General features: G+C 50.9%; 6 protein-coding genes across 6 annotated transcripts; 1 reads left to right on the forward strand and 5 right to left on the reverse strand.

Annotated features, from left to right (window-relative positions):
- Window positions 1-5199: 5199 nt before the first annotated feature.
- On the reverse strand, window positions 5200-7596 carry Z519_03204 (uncharacterized protein; the record flags this gene model as incomplete). The annotated part of the gene is made up of 5 exons (XM_016760956.1): window positions 5200-5681; window positions 5759-5827; window positions 5873-6445; window positions 6649-6699; window positions 6768-7596. 5 exons carry the CDS (start codon window positions 7594-7596, stop codon window positions 5200-5202), a joined length of 2004 nt encoding a protein of 667 aa, XP_016622806.1.
- Window positions 7597-8533: 937 nt separating this feature from the next.
- Z519_03205 (uncharacterized protein) lies at window positions 8534-11278 on the reverse strand (the record flags this gene model as incomplete). The annotated part of the gene is made up of 1 exon (XM_016760957.1): window positions 8534-11278. The coding sequence occupies one exon, from the start codon at window positions 11276-11278 to the stop codon at window positions 8534-8536; it is 2745 nt and encodes a 914-aa protein (XP_016622807.1).
- A 747-nt stretch (window positions 11279-12025) lies between these two features.
- Z519_03206 (uncharacterized protein) lies at window positions 12026-14513 on the reverse strand (the record flags this gene model as incomplete). Its single annotated transcript, XM_016760958.1, has 2 exons — window positions 12026-12199; window positions 12252-14513. The coding sequence occupies 2 exons, from the start codon at window positions 14511-14513 to the stop codon at window positions 12026-12028; spliced, it is 2436 nt and encodes an 811-aa protein (XP_016622808.1).
- Window positions 14514-14987: 474 nt separating this feature from the next.
- Z519_03207 (uncharacterized protein) lies at window positions 14988-16695 on the forward strand (the record flags this gene model as incomplete). Its single annotated transcript, XM_016760959.1, has 3 exons — window positions 14988-15049; window positions 15101-15155; window positions 15208-16695. The coding sequence occupies 3 exons, from the start codon at window positions 14988-14990 to the stop codon at window positions 16693-16695; spliced, it is 1605 nt and encodes a 534-aa protein (XP_016622809.1).
- Window positions 16696-17541: 846 nt separating this feature from the next.
- Z519_03208 (uncharacterized protein) lies at window positions 17542-20387 on the reverse strand (the record flags this gene model as incomplete). The annotated part of the gene is made up of 2 exons (XM_016760960.1): window positions 17542-19911; window positions 19965-20387. The coding sequence occupies 2 exons, from the start codon at window positions 20385-20387 to the stop codon at window positions 17542-17544; spliced, it is 2793 nt and encodes a 930-aa protein (XP_016622810.1).
- A 752-nt stretch (window positions 20388-21139) lies between these two features.
- On the reverse strand, window positions 21140-22120 carry Z519_03209 (uncharacterized protein; the record flags this gene model as incomplete). The annotated part of the gene is made up of 1 exon (XM_016760961.1): window positions 21140-22120. One exon carries the CDS (start codon window positions 22118-22120, stop codon window positions 21140-21142), a length of 981 nt encoding a protein of 326 aa, XP_016622811.1.
- Between the last annotated feature and the right edge of the window lie 549 nt (window positions 22121-22669).

Here is a 22669-nt window from a genome sequence, read left to right on the forward strand (position 1 = left end):
TTCCACGCTAGAGATCCACTAGTACGGAGTAGGTGTCGTTGGAGGGTATAGAATCAACCAATCACAGGGTGTATAATACCCCAATGGCACATCTGCAATGCGGGGGTGGAGACTGTAATTGGAGGAGACACTTGTGCCTCTCATCAACGCCCTTTACCCATTCCAACCCCCCCCCCCCCCCCCCAAAGCTGAATAACCCCAGTCCAAGCCAGTCGCAACGGTCCTCGTATTCTGTTTTGTCACGAACACTCTTACCACGTACGCTTAAACCATCCCCCGAACCGCTATTCCAAATTCTGCCTCTTCTTTTACGACTTTGAACTATTGCATGAGCCAAGGCACTGCTCTGTCTTGCAATTTGCCTACCAAGCTTGACACGAGGCTACTTTCAGATATAATAGATCTCCCCCCGGAACACTGTGCCCCGCGTGGCAAGTTCCCCGGGAGACCTCGTTTTCACAACCAGATCCGGGGTCTGGGGATTGTTTGCGAAGAGGAACAATTTTCTGGAGAAGTCACACACACTCGCACGATGGCTTTTCTTCAGAGCCAGCAGTCGTGAATACAGCATCGATACCATAAACCGTGTAAGGGCTTCAGACCGGGAAAACAAATAAGCTGCATCTGGAGGGTTCCTCGAGGGCAGACTTGTCGACACCCTGTTCCGAACCGCCAACATGTCCAGCCGGTGCCGGTCGCCTCTCACTTCGGTTATGAGATCCCTGATCTAAATTGGACGTCAACATTTGCAACCCTCTGCCGTGTTCCGCATCTTGAGAGAGACACACAATCCTGGATCGGTGGTCCGCCCCTTCAGAAAGCTCGCATGACCACCTCGAGAAGAGGGCTCCTCTTCTAGACCGTGGGCCGGTACTCGGTAGTTCAGCACCGTGATCGGAGCTCCCAGACGGATTCCTTCAGGTCCAATAAGAGCCTACATATATCTCACACCGTTATTGCTCCAGGGTAGCTTGTGGCAACATGCATATACCCAGCTCAGACAGACCCAGTAGGATCCGTAGTCTCAGGCAGTTAGCATGACCCGAGGCAGAGACTGTAGCGATGACAGTCCCTGTCGCTGTGGCCGACTCGTAAAGTCACAGAGCCGTGGGGGAAAGGACTTTGGAGTAGAGAAAACGATTTATCCCGACCTTTATATTCATATCCAGACGCTGGGTCGGGGATGTTCGGGCTAATAGTTATCACAGTCTGGACCACGGCATCAGCACCGGAGATGAGAACGGCTATTCTCCCCTTCATTGGACACCGACAAATTTTCGTAGCACGTCCAATCTTGTCTTTTGGTTATTGATAAAGAACGCAGATAATCCTTGGTTTGCTGGGAACCCGTGACATGCAACTGCCTCTATTCGAGGGTCGAGCCTGTGAGGAAGCAGCAACCCACATTAGAAGGGTGACGGCCAATGATCGTCCTTCCGCCGGCAACAGCACCAAGCAGCTTCAAGAGTAGACACCAATGTTCCCACACCAGTACATTCCAGAGAGTCCGATGCTGTTCTCTTCCAACGGTACCAGATTGCAAGACTTACGCAGTCGCATCCCCATGAGAGTACCGCCCTTCGAAGTCACTTGATCCGCTGGGTGAATATTTAGCCAAAAGCACGCTCGTCGCCCACCAAGGCAGGTCCCTAGATCCAAGGATGCGCGGATACACACTTCTCAGCTGGGAATTGCTCCTAGTGTAAAATGAATATGCTGAATGCTCCAGGATTCTGAAGCACGGGGAGCCCCAGCTCACGGGAAACGGCAACGATGCCACAGGCTAAAGCCCATTCGTCATTTTGTCGCAAAGATAACGTACCTGTGGCTAGCCTGGATGATTTCAGCCAAAACTTGCGATCTGGCCTGTCGAACTCTTGCCACCCACCTCGTGCTGGCTGGGCAATTTGATCAGCCGGCAGGCGGCTCTCGAGCGCATCTAATATGGGTGGCGCACTAGTGCTCTAGGGGCACTAGTATTCAGAAACCACATGGCCGATGTCGCGAAATGTCTTGTCAGATATATCGGATCATACGGCCTGACTTGATCTCAAGCGACAACATGTCCTCGAGTGGAGGCGACAACCAACTCAACTGCTCGAACGTTTCAGGATCTCTGTAAGGCATGTCGTAATGGATCTTGATCGAGCGATTGACACAACGAGGCGTCAAAAATTGCCACTCTGCTGACGAAGGCCGAGGTCGCTCGGGGCGAGAAGCATCTAGCCCAGAATTGACCTCCACCAGCGGTTCAGCCCGGCGTCTCCTTCGAATATCCTATCCTGGAGTTCAGTAACACTGGCTGCAAGAAGATCTCTCCTCCACAAAGGCGATCGTTCGGTTAATGAATCAACCAAGAGCTTCAGCTGGAGACTGGAGAGTCGCGGAGGTCGCAGAACCACCATCTTGTCTCCATATGGGCAGTGCGTGTGACTGCGTCTCTGGCTTCTGGCGTGCGTGGGTTCCGATTAACCGGGAATCTAGATTTGTAATTTTTATCTTTTTGGTGCAAGTACTTGTGGCAGCGGATCGTCTGGCAAGTAACTTGTCTGCCCTCAAGGGCCCCTCAAGGGCCCCTGGTCTTGGGTCATGCCACGCTGGGCGGCTCTGTTATTGCTTCCGGTTACCAAAGTCAGAGACTTTCTCAGCTTGAGTGATCCTGGACCGACCAACCCACCAACCTCCATTTTCATCCCGTATCTGAGTAAGAGCAGTCACCGACTCAGGCTCGCACCTTCGAGTTGCTGCTATGCACGGGCCTCGTTAATTATGGCTTGGAGGAAGGCCACCTAAATTCCATTGTCGCGGCTATGAGCAGACGTATCAGTCTCTAGATTTCGTGACATTGTGCATGTCGCAGGTTCATCCACAGAAATCCGTGGTGATGAATGTAGACGAAGTTAAGTAGGCGCTAAAAAATGGTTAGCCATATTTGTACTGGTGCTGCTGATTACGCCGTTAAGCTTATTGATTAGGGTGCGGAGCGAGCCAATCGCATGTCATGTAGCTTTTATTGATATATTTCTATGCTCACAAGGAGCCACAGACCGAAGTGACGAGTTCTGTCAGACTGACTCACTTCAAACCAGATCGAATTCCAAATACGTTGGTGTCGAGACAATGAGAAACAGCGAAATGTACCGCCTAAATCATTATCCTAAACATTTTCGTGATTCACCAAACAAGCAATGCCCGACAGCGAGCAGCATCTGTACGAGTCTTCAAAACAGAATTTGCTGGAAAATCATGCACTGAGAGGAACGAAATGCCTCAAAAAATGAAGGCAAATGACGTCTTTACAGTCACCGGCAAAATAACTACGGCCGAATAGCTCGGAAAATGGCCTTTGATGTGGCTCAAAGATGTCGCAGACGGCCGTTGGTATCGGCATAGTAATTTCTAGGGAGATTGTTCTGACAGACACTAGGAAAAAAGTCCGTCTGTTGCAATATACTTGCAGAGTTGAGCCTGCTAACCAGAGTATTTACAAATTCTGTATGGAGATCTTGATTGGAAAATGAGGTAAGTCGAAGATCAAAGGTGGAAGATTTGCATTCTCCGTCTTCGGAGGTCAAGTCAGGGCTGTGGCTGTCTACCAGTCATCACGAACTCTCATTTTGTTATGCAAATTTTGCCAATGATAGACAAGCCTTAAGTCGACTGCGCTCAAGACTCTCTGGACTTTGCATTGGACCTGGATTTCTTTCTAGGGCGGGCAATGTCCTAGGCGAAGACGTCTCTGGAGAGTTTGCTATTCCAGGAGTCAAAGCACAATGACAGGTGTCTTCCCTCACAGATAGTGTCCTACAGCATTTACATTTTACGCAAACAGATATTCCGCAAACTGAAAGCACCCTGTGGCCGCTCAGCGTCAGAGTGCGGTCTGGTCGAATATCAGATCGATCTACACGTGAAACCTCCGAACCAAAAACGGTACCTGTTTTGAGGCTTTAGAAAGCTACTCAAGACAAAACTCGGCCCTGAGCACATTCTTTCACACCCCGAATTCAACGTCGAGTTCGAATGGGGTCCTTGACAGCGCCATCTACAGAATAAAGATTGAATAGCATGGATAGGGATGGTGGAATGATCTAGCTAGTGCGGCGTGTGATTAAGACATGAAGGTAATGTTCGTCATCCCGACCGCGCTGCTCATGTCTTGAGTTGATACCCCGAATCAAGACAGCATAGGCTGGTGCCGTCTCAAATCCTACCCAAATTGACCGTCCGAAAGGGTTCCGGCCAAAACTGAAGATAGGTCTTGGGGAAAGAGTGGTAAACCAAGGGATGGTTCAACGCCTGCCGTGACCTCGGTGCTTGCTGGCCGAGGCCGCTCTGAGCTCTTCAGCCTCAAATTCAAGACGGCAAAATGCTCGTAGACTCTGCGATGGCCAGGCACACTCTGAAGCACAATCTCTGTGATTCCTTCTTTCTCTCGGAGAACACGGCCGGTGGAAGGAGACTAGTTGGGAGACTTGACGCGTACTGCAAGAAGGAGAGATCTGATCGCTCCAGACTGTTGGCGCCAATCATATGGGATGCAGGTTCGTCAAACCATGAGACAAACCAGGAGAGGCGCTTCTAGTAGATGGAGAGATTGTTCGTCAGTAACTGCATGTAGGTACGCCCAAGGGCACTTATTTCGCTGGACGCCAGCCTCGGACAGCTTGCGTACGTTGCCTCAATCTGGAAGCGAAACGCAGACCTAGATTCGTTGCGGTGTCAAGCCTTTATGTACCTGTATGTACCGCGAGGTGGCGATCGATTCGGCAGATGTGGAGATGGAATTCCGAAAGCTCCCCTCGAGCTTCCCGAGTCTTTCTGAGCAACCGCTTTCCGAATGTGACCCATTTCCACGAATCTAAAACTGCTACAGCCAGGATATGCTCAAAGATCAGTTCGCGGCTTGGATCGTCTCTTATCCTAGCACGTTTTCTGCGAGTCATCTTTGCGAGGGGGAACGTGGTTTGATTCCGCCTCGGATCTACATATCTGTGGACCCCTTTTCAAGTCAGCCTTATACATCATTTGACGTAAATGACAACAAGGCTGATCGAATTATGTACCTCGACATTGATGAAGGCTCCATGAGAGCGATCCAGGACATCTAGCACTCGGATAATCCACACTGACGTTAGCGGCTAGAGAGGACTGGATTACTCTGTGTTCCCGTCTCTGCCACCGAAGTCAGCTCCCTTTTCAAACCCTCTCAAAAACAGGCATCACGGCTAGCGGGCACTCCACTTCCACCTTCTTTCCTCCCTCAAGGACCTGCACATCCTGAACCTCCCCATCATCAAATCTCTTCCACTTGGTGCCTCTGGGCAGATACACTTCTCTCCTGGTCATCCCCTTGTACATAACTGGCGCCACAAGATACTTGTGTCCAAACAGGTATTGGTCCTCCACTTCCCAACACGCTTTATCGTCAGGAAACTCGAGGAACAATGTCCTAATCACCGGCATCCCCTTGTTGTGTGCTTGTGCCATGAGGTCGCGGATATATGGACGAAGTCTCTCCCGCAGGAAAAGATATTTTTTCATGATCTGGTAGCACTCTTCGCCGTAGCACCATATTTCATTCGGGGCGCCAGAGAGACAGGTTGCGCCGCCGGTAGTGCCGTGTTGAGGCTGCTTTGGTTCACGATCACCGTGAAGGCGAAAGACGGGACAGAAGCAGCCTATGTTGTGAAATATATTATTAGCATTATTCGGAGATATGTGGAAGCCCAGACTGGGTTCTTTCTGATCCACTTACCGTATTGGAACCATCTAGTGCAGAGCTCACGGAATTCAGGGTGTTTAGGATTTCCTCCATGGAAGCCGCCTGGGTGAAGTCAGCATAGTGTATAGAGCAACGGTCGCAGAGTACACTCGCCAATGTCCGTAGTCCACCATGGGATACCCGCAATTCCAACATTCAAGCCCGCCGCAAACTGGTCTCGAAAGCTCTCCCAGCTGCTCGCAATATCACCACTCCACAACAATGTCCCAAACTTCTGACTTCCAGCCCAAGCACAACGGATGAGATTACATACATCCTGCTGCTTGCCATCTTTTACCATTCCTTCATAGAAGGCCTTTGCATATTCCACCGGATACGCGTTCCCTGTGCTCAATACGCTTCCACTATAATACCGATAAATATCAAAGTCATAGGCACTGTACTCTGGCTCAGCCTCGTCGAGCCAGAAAAGTTTCACCCCCTTATCATAATAATTCTTCTTGACTGTCTTCCAAACAAAGTCTCTCGTCGCCGGATTCGTGAAATCGGCGTGGACGGTCTCCCCTTGAAAGTCCATCGAGATCCGCAGTCCCCGGTCCTGTCGTATCAAAAATCCGTTTTCCAGCATGTGGTCGTAGTTTTCGGATCGCTTGTCGACTGTAGGCCAGATGGAAACGAGGAGCTCAATATTCATTGACCGAAGCTCCTTGATCATGTCGTCTGTAATGCAAAATATCACGACGTCTCGTCAGAGCTGCATTCTTCCACCTTGATAGCAGGGCCTTTTTCAGGAACAGAGTGAGGTGAAGGAGGGCCGAATTGGACTTTGATGGCTGAGGAGGGAGGGGGAAAGTGGAACTCGGGCGCTGACTCCGACGCCGACTCCTTCCACGTTGATAACAGTCTTCGCATGGCAGACTCACCGGGGTCTTTCCAGTAAGTGGGGTCGAACTTCCATTCTCCTTGTTTTGGCCCTGTTGTATCGCGTCAGTCACCCTTGAGAGGGAGGTCATGTGTTAAGAAATCGCAGGTGTGAGCCTACAATGAAAGAAGTCCACCACAATGACATCAAGCGGCAAATTGCGTTTTCGGTACTCTCGTGCAACGTTCAGAAGTTCTTCTTGAGTTTGATATCTCAACTTGCACTGCCAGAAGCCAAGTCCGTATTCCGGCATCATTGGCACCTTGCCCGTGATATCCGCATAAGTTTCGATGATCTGAGCGGGAGTGTCACAAGACACAACCCAATAATCCAGCACCCTCGTGGAATAGGCCTCGAAGCTCATTGTGTTCTTGCCCAGGACAGCTCTGCCGACGGCTGGGTTGTTCCAAAGCATGCCGTATCCTAGGTTCGAGAGCATGAAAGGAACGCTTGCTTGAGAATTGCGCTGGGCCATTTCAAGGTCAAGCCCCTTCAGGTCAAGAAACGGTTGCTGATACTGGCCCATGCCATAGATCTTCTCATTCCGATCGACGGATTCCAAACGGTAGGTCAAATGGTAGTCACCGCCCAGCAAAGGCTTGAACTCCCGTGCTTCAATCATCAAGGCGCCGCATTTTGGATCCTCGACATCGGAACGGTTGCGCTGATATTCTTCAAGTAAGAGCTCGCCTTTGGCGTTCTTGACGATGATTTTGCCCCGTGAAGAAACCGTGGCGCAAATGTTGCCATTGCTAATTGATGCATGGCCGTCCTGCATAGAGATGGAAACATTGGTCTTTGGGGGGGTAACAGTCAAGGCCCAATTTTCCGACGGCAGAGTATGAAACTTGGTGGCACGAACCCGAAGGGCATTGGGACCCCAGGCTTCGATCTGAACATGTTCGGAATCGTAGGTATAGTGCAGAGCATCATCTTTGGAGAGTAACATGGTTAGAATACCTCGGGCAAGTTATCTCAATGCGTCTGAACTTCGTGACAAGCCGCAAGTTCACCTTTCGACCTTGCGCTTCTGAAGAATGTGCTGAAGTTACCCGCCAGATCCGAGCTAAAAGAATAGAGGGTCGTAGTTTCCTACCGTGTGGAGTGGCTATGTAGCATAGAAAGTTGCCTGATCAACCACGGAACTTCTCGAATAAGTTATCCCGCCCGGCTGAATTGCGGAGATGGGTCTTTGATATCAGGCACATTTCGGATGGCCATCAGTTCCGCCCGTGGTTATCGTTGCCTTTTACGATTCGGATTCCTCATAGTCGTCTTCTTGGTATCCTCCCCGTCTTCAGTGCATAACCCCAATTATGAGGTGTTAAGGGGTTGTGATACAACGCATAAGCAGCAAAATGCGCTGAGACACCGCGCCGCCGAGCCAGGACCGGAGTGGGGGTTCCATTTGATTGGAAAGGTCATTTGACCTCCAGAATGAGAAGTATAGTTGAATATAGAAACGAGCCTAATCGAAAATTGTTGCGGTTGAATTTTTTCAATGAGTGTTCGTACTGTCACAACAACACAAGCTTGATGAGTTTTCCTGTCGAGGGCCTCCATTTGGCCTCCACCACAAAGGTCACGTGCGTCGGCCAACCCGGCGCGTTCTAGATCACGTGTCAGGCTGCGACCTTTCAAGGACCTTTCCCGTGGCAATAAGGAATACTGTGGCTCAAATGACTCTAGAATCGAGTCATATGAGGTAACTTTTTGTATTATCTGTAACGCATGAGTTCCACCACATCCCTCCATCCCCAAAACACCCTGCATACTCCTGGTGCTCGTACACACTCTGCATCCCGACGTGCCCGACCCAGCCGTTCCATCCGTCGTGGGGAAAGGTACCCAAAACACCACTCCAATTGCACATCAAAGTTAAAAGCTCACTGCGGTTTACTCCTGACTGTCAAATCGTCAAGGACATCAGTCGTCGACCCTCCTCTTTTCGTTTCAGCAACCTGGAACGCACTTCCCTCACCTCCTATATCCAATCCCTTTGCCGCCCGCTCGTACGCCTCATCGCTCCGATCCGTCAAGATCCTTATCTCCTCTTCGCTCAAGATTGGCCTTCTCTTTTTGCGGTTGGCTTGTCCATCTGCGTCCTCGTCTTCATCCAAATGCGGGACGTCATACTTCTCGAAGTCATCATTTACAAGCGCACCTCTGATGTCATCCGCGTCAGCGCCCGACGAAAGAAGAGACTTGAATTTGCCCTTCTGAATGACCAATTTCTCGAGTTTCCTCTTTGTGTCTGCCTTCAGTAGTAACGTCTCTTCCACAGTTCCCCTCGTCGCAAGACGATACACAATGACGGGCTTCGTCTGACCGATACGGTGTGCGCGATCCATCGCCTGGAGATCCTGCTGTGGATTCCAGTCTGAGTCAAATAGGATCACCGTGTCCGCTGCTGTCAAGTTGATCCCTTGCCCGCCAGCTCGGGTTGTTAGGAGGAACAAATTGTAAGATTTGTCCGTGTTAAACTTGGTGATTTGTTCGTAGCGCTCTTCTTGGGCAACCGAGCCGTCAATGCGACATGCCTTCCAGCCGCGCAGCTCTACAGCGTACGTTTCCAAAATGTCTAGTGTAGTCTTGAATTGGCTGAAGATGAGGACTTTATGCCCTAATTGGAAGAGTCGAGGGAGAAGTGTGTCAAGCAGAAGGATCTTTCCCGACGCCGTGACCAGGCTTTCATCAACGTGTGGGTAGTCCCCTGATTTCTCTTCGGCGGCTGTACTAGGTTGCCAGGGCCAGTAGAAGTTGTGGGGACTGTTGCAGACGAGACGTGCTTGCATCACGGGATTTTGCAGCTTCTTGGAGGCGATCTCCCTTTTTGCAAGTTTGAATGTTTGGGCCCTTTCGAGCTCTTCTGCTTCCTCGGAAGAGATTTCTTGCGAATCCGGCGATGAAGAAGCACGGGCCAGGTTGACATCTTCTTCCCCCTGTTCAATCCGCCGAAGTCGAGCATTGAATTCCCGGTCTGTTATATCTCGATAGCTTGTACGCGCTGCTTTGCGGCCCCGTCGAATGGAGCCGGTGGAAACAACCGAGGCTGGTGTTGAGGCTCGACTGGGTTTCAGGCTCTTCACAGGTGTCCCGCGCCCACTAGTGGTTGCCTTTCGCTTGAGTGAAGCAGTCCGGCTTCTGGCCTCAATGCGCTCGGCGGCCTTCTCTTCCAAATATGATCTGCTTGTGCCTGCTAAAATCTCCCGGTACAATTCTTTCTGCTCCGAGGTCAGAGGTGCATATAGAATGTACTCCCGCTTCTTGGGAAGGTCTGACTCCACGTCCGCTTTGACCCTTCGAAGGAGAAAAGGCTTAAGAATGGCATGCATGGTCGACACGAGGTTATCCCTACGTCTCAACGTTTTCTCGTCTGCATCCTTCTTGCCTTCCAACACACTGGAGAAGTCGAACCACCGCTCAAAGCTATCGAGGTCGTTGAAAACTTCGGGCAGCAAGAAGTGCAGAAGCGACCAAAGCTCCGCGATGTTGTTCTGGAGGGGCGTACCTGTAATCAGAAGTCGATTGGCAGAGTTGTATGTCATCAATTCTTTGATCAATTTGCAATTCATGTTCTTCAAACGATGTCCCTCGTCCACAATGATGTATTTCCATTGATAGTTTGCCAGGAACTTTCGATCATTCATGCAGATCTCGTAGCTGGTGACAACAACGGGGAACTCGTACTTGAATTGATCTTGCATCTTCATGTTCTTCCGCCTCATTACCTCGCGCTCGTCTTTGCTGCCATGGTAGAGAATCGTGTTGATGCTCGGGGTCCAACGTTTGAATTCTTCGACCCAATTTCGGACGGTGCTTAGGGGAGCCGCGATCAAGAAGGGTCCTGAGATATTGTTCTCCTTGAAGAATGCAATCAACGAGATCGCTTGCAACGTCTTCCCAAGCCCCATCTCGTCCGCTAAGATGCCAGAGAGACCATTCATCCAAAGCGATTTCAGCCACTCTAGACCTTCAAGTTGATAGTGCTTCATTTTTCCACCAGTGACCAGAGAGGGTTGCTCGGTCGCGACAAGATCCTGGGTCCCAAGTCCCTGACCTTCATATTCGTCGGCAGCCTCTGCCAGCGCTTCCTGGACTGTTGGTCCCTCTTTCGAAGTCTTAATAGCCTCTGAGTCAAAGTAATCAGTGATGTTCTTCTTCGCAACATTCGTCTTCTTGGCGGCACGTCCCCGACTTCGAGTGGCCTTCTTCTCCTGGCCTTTCTCCTGCCCACCTGCATTGTCCTCATCCTGAGCGTGTGTTCTTGCAGATTTTCTTGTTGGGCCTTTCGATTCAGCAGCCTTGGCAGCTTCATGCCTCTGCTTCGCTGCAGCCCGTCGAGCCTGCTCTTGATTGCGCTTCTGCTCTTGCTTCATCTTGTCTGCCATAATTGCAACGAAGACCGAGCTTGTTTTGAGGAGGTTTGTAAGCGCCCGCGACTTATAGTCCATCGCTTCGGTGTCATATCCGTCCACCTCCATTTTGTTTTCATCTTGCACTTCCTTGTCCCCGTTGGCACCTGCTTTTACTGCGGCAGGGCTACCATTGATCGGTGAAGATGGCGGTGTGCTCTGGCCAGAAGACATGGCTGGTGTTGCAGGTTCCGAAGTTGCAGAACTTGTTGCCATTACTGTCACTGTATTCTGGATCCAAGCATCGAAGGGAGACTCATGCGGAGTTATGCAATCGAGGGCGTCCCGAGTTCGCTCAGCAAACGGTAGCAAGTGTGCGAATCAAACAGAGAATGCTGTCTTTGTGGACGCTACCAACAAGGTCAAGGAAAAGAGACCACAACTGATCTGGAATCTCGAATCGGGGTGCATTCTGGATTCTTTAAGCTGGTCTCGCTAGAACTGACCCCTTGCGAGAAGAATGTGGTGTCGTCACGAAAGCGGGAAGACACGCCCTTTCATTAATATCCACTATACGCGTACGCGTTGGATCGGCGCTAAGATCGTAATTCAGTGCGAAAATACCAGGCACCAGAACGCAATGAATACCAGGGGCATGGCCACTAAAGCTACGAGTATGAGTACGCGCCACGTCTGGCTGTGCTCTGATGGCCCATCCTACGAGCATTACTGAATCAGGAGCAGCTGGAGAACAATTATGCTCCTGTCCAACCAGCCGTGTTGTGGGTATTTCTCCATTGTAGAACAATCTTGCCCCTGAAAGTCATAACACAATCATCAGACCCTGTATAACCAAGCACAAACATCATAACACTCAGCATATACATAATTGATCTCATGCTGCAACCGTTCCCACTGCATTAGCACCTCTTCCACCCATGCGAGTGCGCTGGCGCTCTGGGCGACGTAGCGTGTACCTGTAATTCATGTCAGCGGGATATAGAACTCAAATTCATCGGCCACCTACTTCGCAAACGCTCTGGCAAGCGCCTTCTTGCAACTGAGCTTCTGACTGCCAACAAATGAATCCACAGTCACTGCAATCGCGCGATCAATGTCTTGCGAAGAACAGAAATCAGACAGTCTCATCTTGCAGAATGCTTCTGCAATTCTCATGATTGCTTCGAGATGACGGACCTGCCAAAGCAGTCAGCCAATATTGCACTGCGTTTGCATTCTGATGACTTACCGTAATAGGGTATGCGCCTGTTGCGAGAGATTCTCTTCGCATATCTGCAAATAGCCTGGCCACTTTATCTTGATCGATCTGATAAAGTTTCGGCCGACATTTCTCGCGGGCATACATGATGTACTTGCGCAGCAACTCCTGCGGTATAGCTCCTTCTTGCTGTGGTTCACCATTGTTTATGGTATTCTCCTGATCAGTTCCCATGGCGGCGGTGTCTCCTGCATCGGTCTCGAGTCTTGCGGGATGCGCCCGTCCATGACTATTGACCACAAAGGTGGCAAGACGCTCATCTTCAGCCGGGTCAACGGTATCTCTAACCACGCATAGAATGTCGAAACGAGACAGGATTGGCTCCGTGAGTTCGACATTTTGGCTGAAAGGAATGGTGCTGTTGTATCGCCCTCCGGAGGGATTGGCTGCGGCAACAATGGCACAGCGTGCCTGGAGAGTAGTAACAATGCCAGCCTTGCTGATTGAGATGGTTTGTTGTTCCATGGCCTCGTGGATAGAAGTTCGATCGGCATCGTTCATCTTGTCAAACTCGTCAATCAGGCACGTACCTCGATCAGCAAGGACAAGGGCACCGCCTTCAAGCCCCCATTCTTGTGTGAGCGGGTCCTTGCGAACAGATGCAGTCAGACCTACTGCGGAAGCACCCTGTCCTGTAGCAAAGACCGCTCGATGCGCCGTCTTCTCAATGTACTTCAACACCTGCGACTTGGCCGTACCAGGGTCACCAAGCAGTAGGACATTGATATCACCGCGGATCTTGTGCTTGCCTTGAGCTTCTTTACTAACACCGCCGAAAAGAGACAAAGCAACCGCTGTCTTAATATTCCGATGCCCGTAGATAGAGGGGGCGATTGAATCGACGATTTTGTCCACTATATTGGGATCCTTCGAAAGAGCTCTGATCTGTCGTTCATCCTCTTCTGTCAATTGGAAGCCGGCGAGCTGATCGTGAGTTTTGATAATGTGGTTGGCTTCAAGCATAGTTGCAAACACAGGGAAGCCATTCTTGTTATTGAGCTGACCGCTGTAGTTGTTACGATAAATCGCTGTGACTTCAACCTCTTCACCAGGTTTCGCCTTGTCGATCAAGTCCGCAAGGAGGATGACTTCTCGATGTCGTGGTAAACGGCCCGCTGGTACTGTGCCCGGAGACTCTTGCAAGGTCAGTTTCTGGTAGTTCCGGTAGACGGTCTTCTCGCTGTTCAGAGTGAAAGGTCCTCGAGATTGACAGTTCTGGCAGAATGTCAATTTGACTTCGGTTGATGTCGATTCCTGCGCAAATGGTCCGAGGGTAACGCCACACTTCTGGCATGTGAATTTAACCATCTGAAGTTGTGGGAAAACACCAGTTCGTCTAGTGACGACTCCAGAAACCCGGACAAGACAATTGAGATGCGATTGCCGCAGTTGACGTAATGTATATTGAACCGGCAAATCTGAGATTCGGACATGAATTTCTGGGTGAATCAGTTCGTAGTTTGGATAATGCAGCCGGACCACCTCGAAAGCGGCTTTGTCGAAGATCTTGAGCATCTCCGACGGAGCATTCGCAAGAAAGTACGCTAGGATAGCTTTCGTGGAAGCCAAGTGATCGTAGGAGACTTCAAGAGACTCTGAGTTAACCTCTCCCAAGGTACGGATGCGAGTGCCGTAGACTGATGTGCCATTCGCGTCAATATACTCCGTAAGGAACGACTTGAACTCGCGAGCAATAGTTTTCATGACCGAGGGCAGAGTGACCCATTCAGTAATGTTCGATGCTTTGACATCCTGCAATGTCTCCAAGGAAAGTTCTTCTTCCAGAATATTCTCATCAAGATCCATGTCGTCCTGATCCTCGTCATAGTGATGGCGGCGTCTCCGAGGTTGCTTGGTTAGGTCAATCCCGGCATCTTCATCGTCGTCTGGCATGAATGCTGCGGGCATGCGACGCCTTCGAGCCAGCTCACGGTCGCGTTTGTTGAGTCGTGCTTCCAATTGACGCCGGGAAGCTAGGTCCAGCTCGTCGTATTCACCTTCATCGTCGATCATTCGACCTTGATATGTCTCTTGGTCGCGGCGTTCACGCTCATCATTCATAAAGTTGTCTCCGAACAAGTCAATTCCGTCTTCATCTTCGGCCATCTCATCAGCATCATCAATGTCACCAATGAGGTCGTCCTGCGCTTGCAAGTCATCGTCCCCCAGGTCATCATTCTCGTTCGTAGGGAGCAGAGGGGGAGAAGAAGGGAGGGCTGAGGAAGTTAGCATCTTTGCTGTGGCCGAGAGAGGATGTTCAACTTGCCAGCTGGTGACGAAGACATGATCTCGTCGTCTTCATCGCGAGCCCTCTTCCGTCTGCTGACGTTACTGGGGCCTCTGTTTGCCGCGGACATGCTCGGTCGAAGCGGTGAACTTGGAGAAGTTAGTGTCCTCAATGAATTGGGATTAAGGAGTTAGATAATATCAGGTGTCATACCTCATTTTTCCACGACTCGATACGTAGGTGAGCCTTTGGAGTCTAATACCTCGTACGTAAGGGGGTGAATTGAGTAGGGGAGTGTCGCAGTTATTAAACCACTTTACGCGCGAAGACGCGTCACGAGGAGACACGCTAAAATTCTGGGAAGCGGGGAATTGAGGTCATCTCAAGTTTGGTCCTTCGCGCAATGTTTGCAGGTTTCTGCATCGATAGACACTCACTTACCTCGCTCTTCTTCTGTCCGGTCTTCGCAGCCCACGGAAATGGAGGCCGTACCCGGAAAGGAAGAAGTTAAGCAATTTCCAGACTCGCAGACCGCTTCTGAGTGAGAATCCCCGTCTAAATACTCTGCTCTCCTCGATATTGACCATTCTAGTTTCATCGATCAACAGTTAGCCCTCGAGGCTGATGCGCGAGAGGTGCTTCCATATGTAAAGTCTCGCCCCTCTGCTCATTATATCAAGTCGCTAATATCTCTGGTAGAAATTCGACAAGTGTACCAACATTCTCGGGCCCTTGCGACAGAATGTCTTTGCCTGCTTAACATGCAGCCCGCCGCCAGCCTCCGCGGCGCAAGTTTATACGCCTGCAGGCGTCTGCTATGCCTGCTCCATTTCTTGCCACGGCGAACACACTCTGGTCGAATTGTTCTCCCGCCGCGATTTTGTCTGCGACTGTGGCACCAGCCGATTGCCGTCGACTTCGCCTTGTACTTTGCGAACCGATCCAGTGACGGGAAATCGAGGGGTTCAGTCGCAGGAACCACACAAGGGAAATCATTATAATCACAACTTTCAGAATCGATTTTGCGCGTGTGGCGAGGAATACGATGCGGAGACGGAGAAGGGGACGATGTTCCAATGTTTGGGATTAGGGACGGTTGATACTGGCGGCTGCGGAGAGGATTGGTATCATCCAGAATGCCTGATGGGCTTGTCGAGAGATTGGTACAAGTCCGTCGATACGAAGCAAGAGCTGGAGGAGGAAGTACAGAAGAAGGATGAAAAGACAGCAGATCAAGAGGTGGAAGATCCCAGCCATCCAGTCCCGCCGGGTTTCCCAGACGAAGATGACTTTGATACCATGATATGCTACAAGTGCGTGGAGTCCAACCCCTGGATCAAGAATTACGCCGGTACACCGGGCTTCTTGCCAGCTGTGTTCAAAAGGGACGGCCAGTCGGCCACAGTGAAAGATGTTTCAGAATTGATCGCACGATCGACCGCCACACTACCTTCGACTGCTCCCGTTTCCCTCAAGCGCAAAGCCTCCGACGGCGCTATAGAAACCGGACCACCAAGCCCTTCGAAGCGCGTTAGGAACGACAACGAAACCAGTCCACCACTATCGATTCCAAACACCTCCATCGAGACACTTGACAAAGCTAACAACGACACAATCATCATCCCTCCTAGGCATCCCTCAAACACCGCAACCGATACGAAACCCAAACATAAACACGACAACCTCCCCAACCCCTCCCCAACAGGGACCTTGTCCCTCTTCTTGCGCGCAGATTTCCGCGACCACCTCTGCCACTGCCCGCAGTGCTATCTCCACCTGATCCCGCACCCGCAACTCCTGGAAGAGGAAGAAACGTACGAACCATCGCTATCCTCGGGTGCTTCCTCACACCACGGCGGCGGAGCGCACTCACGATCCTCGCGCGCCTCCCTCCTGGAACGAGGCGAAGCCGCTCTCTCCACCATGGACCGGGTGCGCGCAATCGAAGGCGTCATGGTCTACAACCACCTGCGCGACAAGGTCAAGGAGTTCCTCAAGCCGTATGCCGAGAGCGGCAAGGCCGTCAGCGCTGAGGACATCAAGGCGTACTTTGAGAAGTTGAGAGGTGACGAGTCTGCTATCAAGGAAGCCAAGGAGAGGGAGGGCAGGACGAACAGTGAGGACGGAGGGAATGGAGATGGCGGCGGCGGCGATAGGGATACCAGGAGAGAACAGTCTGGGTATTGAAAAGGGAAGATTTCCCGGGTCATTTCACATGGTGAAGGAACATGCTACGGTTGCTAACGGCCGCGAGAGAATCTGGAGCTGGAGAACCCAACAACCCTCATGTAACTCAAAAACACACAAGGCGCGCCCGCGCCCGCGATCGCAATATTGCAAATGATCAGCGAAGGAGGGAAGAACAAAAAAGTCTATTCTGTTCTGGAAAGCACTTTTACATTAATGTCTGCATGTTCGCAGAGCGGTCGCTACCACTCTGAATACATCCAGACAGCTGTCTGTCTAGCCTTGGAGCTCTTGTAGTTATGAAGTTGGTGCATTAAGGTTCCCTTGACTCGTGTTCGATGCATGTTTTTGTTCCCCAGCGCCTCTGCCGCTGCCGCCTCAAATACATCTAACAAGCCGACGATGATGGGTCTGGCCTGGGAGCTCTTGAAGTCGTCAAGAATTGGTGCATTATCGAGCGATTCTTTGCACTCTTGTTCCATCCATGTTTGTTCCCAGCGCTCCTTGTGGGCTTTTCCATGTTGATATCAATGCTTCGTACAGTTCTACCACTTGATTTCCGCCTCAGGACTTCCCAGCACGCCTTTTGGTCGTTCTTCACTCTTGATATCAGTACTTCGCACAGTTCCACCACTCTTGATTTTCTTTCAGGACCAGTCTCGCTCGGTTGAATAGGAAAAAAAAACAAGTTGAATTGCTCGGATCTCGAGTAAGATAGAATATGCTGGATAATGTTTGGCCGTTGGTCATCTACTCTGACAGCTCACAATTGTCGCTCGGAAAGGACGATCAATACAACGGTTTCCGACTAAGCTCGTTTGGCCCGTGATTGTTTCTGAACTTGTTTCAGGCTTTTTTGACAATTTCTGCATTCGCCTTCTCTGCAGCAAGCCTCGCTTGCCTCTCCCGCGTCTTCTTATATGGGCCTCTGGGTCCTCTCTGGCCGCCGGGTTTCTTTTTATTGAGAGTCTTGTCTTGCGTCGTCTCTTTCTCAGTAGTCGACATGTCGGTTTGTCCACTTGTTGTCGTACTGGAAGATGCCTTCATTTCTCGGTTCGCTCGAGCACCCGTTGGAAGCATCGGTTGGTGCTGACCAAGCTCAGAAGTCTGTCCAGATGGTCGCCCTCGGGTCACATCATTCCCCACTGCGTGAGAATTGTCTTGGGTTTGCTCCGAAGGCAAACAAGGATCGGCGCTGCGGCTTGTAGAAGGCTCTTCACTTTGTTCCTTGCAGTTCAGCTTGATTTTTAGTCTCTTGGAGTTATTTGTGACATGATTTTCCAACTTTATTTTGTTTTCTCCATCATGGCCACTAGGCTGAGGCGTGGATAGCTCCAGAGGAGATTGAAAGTCAAAAGTCAACGACGAATTTAGGGTAAGAGCCAGGTCTGGTTGCAAAGAAAGGTTATCCTCTTGCCCAGGCACCTTGACACGCATTCTACGCGTCATTGGTCCTCGGAGCCGGGCCTGAAACTCTTCCGAGTTTTCGTTCTCAGATATCGGAGAATATGATGGCGACAACGGAGATCTTGGATCCATGGTGTCTAGGAGCGCAGTGTTCTCGAACATCCTAGCCAATGTATCTGCCGGCTCAATACTTGGGATTACGTGGTTGGATTCAGTGGGACTGTTAGTCTCTCTTGAAAGAGACACATCTGCGGCGGAAAGCTCACAAGATCGTTTGGCTTCACCATGAAGACGGTCGATTCCACCGCCGTGTCCTTGCAAAATAGCTTTGGAAGGAGTCACAGGTGCCACATTGATTAGCACTCGTTGAACCTTGCTAGGATCTGGGCGAATATCTGATCGAGAAGCCTTTCGCTTTGTGTTGCTAGTCTCCAGTGAAGCCTGAGGAAAGGTTGCAGCCCCAGGAAAAGTGACCTCGGCCGTGCCATCAGGCAGCAGTCGTTCCACATCCGTCACCATTGGGTTTCCACTGAAGCCAAACATATCGGTCTCGAATAACAAGCACATGAGCGGTGAATGCCCACAAGATGGCGGAGTCCCATTCAGAGACACTTCTGTAGTGTCTGCAGAGTTTGGAAGGTAATTCTCTTTCGCCCCGTCCATGGGCTTTGGTTTCTTTCTCGAAATTTTGGCCAAGCCGTCCTTGTTCTGGATCTTGAGAACTAGGCGGTGAGGATTTGGTGCCATCTCAGCAGTCGAAGGATCGGCTGAAAATGCGACGAGGCCTTGACTAAGGCCTTCGCTTTCTGAATCCCGCGACTGTTCTCCGTACTCGAGAAGTACCATGACCAAGGACTTACTGGGGCTACTGCCTCTAGCACGCGGGCCAAAAGCAGCCGTCAAGTCATCTGGCGGCTCGAATTGTAGACATTGGTCTTGTCCCGAAGCGCTATTGTTGAAGGTTGATATGATTGCATGAGAATCGGGTGGGGGCACGTCTGCTCCGATTTCTTGGTCGACTTCTCGCGCATCGGACCACAGATCTCCCGCCGGGCTCGATAATTCAGCAAACTTTGTAACGGTAGCCAGGGAATGAGGTGCAGTTCTCGCGACCAAACTCGGATCCAAATTGATTGATTTGCGCTCTGTCGTTAGGGGATGCTCAATCGAATGGATCGAACTGGCCGCTGTCAAGAGAACGGTGCTGCTCTCCCCGCTTGTCTTCTGCCTAGACAGATCGTGTCTGGACCTCGGGCGCCCCGGACTGCGCTGTACCTTATGATTCTGGTCGGCCTCTGAGAAGGACGAATATCCTGAATCGGTATGGATATCGAGATTACTGTTCGACAAATTCGCTTTACCCGTTGTACCTGGGACATATTTGAAGAATCCATCAAACTGCCCATCTAACGGATCTGGCAGCCACGTTCCAAGCAAATCTGTCGCAATGCCACGACTTGACAAGAAATCTTCTGCAAGACGAACCTCAGACTCGAACGCTACCTCGTAGTTGCTTGCAAAGACCATGTAGTGAACATATTCATTGAATATGTCCGGGTCGATGTAGGAGGACGGTTGAGGACATCCCGAAGTTTCAACGCTAGCTTTGGAACAGAAATCCCATATCTCTGCGATCGATGCTGGATGCAAAACCCGCAGGCCCACTGCTTCCTCAATCTTGGTTGCTTCATGCTCCGTCAGTCCCAGAATCCTGGGCACTGACGTCGAGGGATGCTCAGCTGCTAGGGCTCTGTATATGTGATGTTGAAGAGAGAGTGGAAGAAGACCCCACGCGACATTTTGTTCCGGCTGAAAAGCATTAGTCGCTGTCATCTTTCGATAATAGAAATAGATTTACGTACCTCTGAGCTCGTGCTTGGGGTTGCTGTGGCAATTGTCCCATCTGGAACTGATTCCACGAGTGATGTCTTATCTTGCTGCATTGTGATAGGTACACTTAATTGGCGCTGTGCTTGGAGAATGTCTCCTCCATCTGTATTGCCGCCAACGAAGCTGATACCCAGACCCTTATTTGAAAGTGAACTCAAGATTTCAGTGTTTCTCACCAACTCTTCAGATTCCTCTGTATTTCGCGCAGCAGGCGTATTGCCAGACGTCAGCCGCAGGGAAGGAAACGCTGCTGGAGGGTTGTTTGGATTGAAGGGGACAACCTGGGCTTTGAGTAACATTGCAGAAGTTGGCTTTGTTCTATTACGATTTTGAGATGCGGCGTGGACTTCATCTTCGAAGCGAGTGGGCACCGTGATACTTTTTCTCAGCTGCATAGCTGCATATCAATACGTTCCGTAAAGTATAGGAGAGAGATCGACAAGGGGGGGGAGCACGTGAGCAATCTGAGAACGGCAAAAGAGTGTGGTGGTGATGGCACGTGAGTGAAAGGAATGGTAGCTACCCAAGACATGAGAGACAGAAGACAAAAGCGGCTTGAACGGTTAAGGGATAAGTGGAACCGTTGTACCAGACCCTGTGTGAATATGTGAAGAGCTGGAGTGACGCGATTGACAGTGGAACGCTTGTCTGTAAGGGAGGCGCCTTCAAATCAGTTCCTTCTCACCCAAAGCTTCAGGATAGGAGGGCGCCACCTACCAGTTCACAAGAAGAAAGCCCTGACAGTGAATTGCCCGTTTGGCGCAGTGACCTCCTTGGTGGCAACCTCCATATTCATATGTTAATGTTCCATTTCTCAAAGGTCCCATACAGTGAAGTTCCTGCATCGGAATATTGTGTCTCTCGTGCACCGCTCTTCACGCAGGCTAAATCTTGCTCGCCAGGTGGTGATAGAGAAAAACGTGGCAACTTCACGTTGTGGTTGGAGAGGCCCCATGAAGGTCCGTGGAAGAGGAGTATTGCCAGGCAAGGCACTCGATTCGGTTGATGACATAGTCAGCTCGACGACCATCGTTGGAGAATGCAGCGTTTTGCCCGGCTAAAGTGGCGAGGTTCAGGCTTGCATCCAGTCCCATGTCCGAGCAGGAGTCTTGATTTTGCCTTGTATTGTTTCGGCCCACGATCATGGTCAATCGAAGGCGTCTACAAATGGGGCAACGCCTTCACGAACATGAGGACCACACAAACACTCGGCAGCGCACTCCATGTCTTCGTCAGAATCGTAGAAATCATCCAAACTTCGCTTGCCGAGTGTTTTGGGTTGAGACACAGCGTTGCTGCCATGGTTGGAAGGGGCAACACTTGAAGCGGAGACCTGACGTTCCGCTCGGGTAATGGCTTGTAAATCGAGAAGGACGTTCTTCGATTCGTCCGATAAACTGATACAGAAGCGCTGCGACTGGATAATGTGAATGGCGACAATCGCGTCGACTCCATACACAATCATCAAGTATGCCGCTACCAGTAACGGGGATCGGTCATTTCCGGACTCACAGAAGACGAGGACTTTGCCACTGACGTCGTTAATGTCTTGGGCGGGGGTTCTGACACATGAAGACTCGAGATGGTCATTGATCGCTCGAACAATTGACTTGACGAGTGGGATGAAATCGTTTGGCTGCTCAAAGTCCAAAGTCAAGGTGGCTCTTCCCGCGCTCGAAGGAAATTTGGCCGGATCGAGGAACGTCGGCCGCGCCAACAAGGATCTGGTAGAGCGGACGGCAACAAGGAGGGTGATGCCTGCCTCCTTGACAAAGTCAGGGTCCTTGGCAGCGCTGCTCGGCCCCAGCAGCAGGAATGGGAGGATGTACTGGGCACTTCTGCGCATCTCGTATTGCCATACGAGCATCGAGTGGGTCAAATCCAGCTTGTGGCTGGTGACCAGCGCGGCTAGGAAATCTGGATTACCATACTGTGTGGAGATTTGGGTAAACGGAACAACACGGACTTTGAAAGAGGGCTTCCCGTCGTGGTACTCGAGGTTGGGTGGAGGCACATAGACCTTGGGAGCATCCAGCTGTCGTTTGTCACTGTAGCCTTGTGCTGCAATGTAGACGCCCGGGTTGAGCAGCCAGGAGACGTCTGGCCTAGCCTCGGTGTTGGAGAACATGCCAGGATGAAGACACTGGGGAAGCGTTGTGACGGCTTTTGACTGGAGGCGAACCAGACAGAGATGGCAGGCTCGGGATTGTCTGTGGTCGATGGCGTAGTTTGATGGTGTTGCGGAATGCCCGAGTGAAGAGTGCGGTGGCACTCAGAAGGTTGCTCCAACAGGTCGATGGGTAGTCTTCATTCCTGCCATAGTCGGGAGATGTGTTTGACTAGTCCCAGTGAGGCTGCGGACTACGCGTACCAGGTACGTAGTGAAGTGGTTTGGAAAGAGCACGCCGGTCTTGAGATAGTCCTTGTGGTGATCACTGAATTTGCATGGGACGACAGGTTCTGGCCATCTCGATTAGTTTTACGGAGAAGGGTAACAACAGGTCAAAAATCTGTGGTAACGCAGCCAAAGAGCAATGTAGAAGATATTGCACGAAGAACGGGTACATAGGATGCAGGCAGTGGTAACATGGAGGAAGGTTGATGGTTTGATGTCACTCATTCTGAGGAGAATATCGAGAGAAGCAAAGCCGAGGATCAAGCGGGAGTCACGACAAGT

This window comes from Cladophialophora bantiana (assembly GCF_000835475.1).
Source record: "Cladophialophora bantiana CBS 173.52 unplaced genomic scaffold supercont1.4, whole genome shotgun sequence".
NCBI lineage: Eukaryota > Fungi > Ascomycota > Eurotiomycetes > Chaetothyriales > Herpotrichiellaceae > Cladophialophora > Cladophialophora bantiana.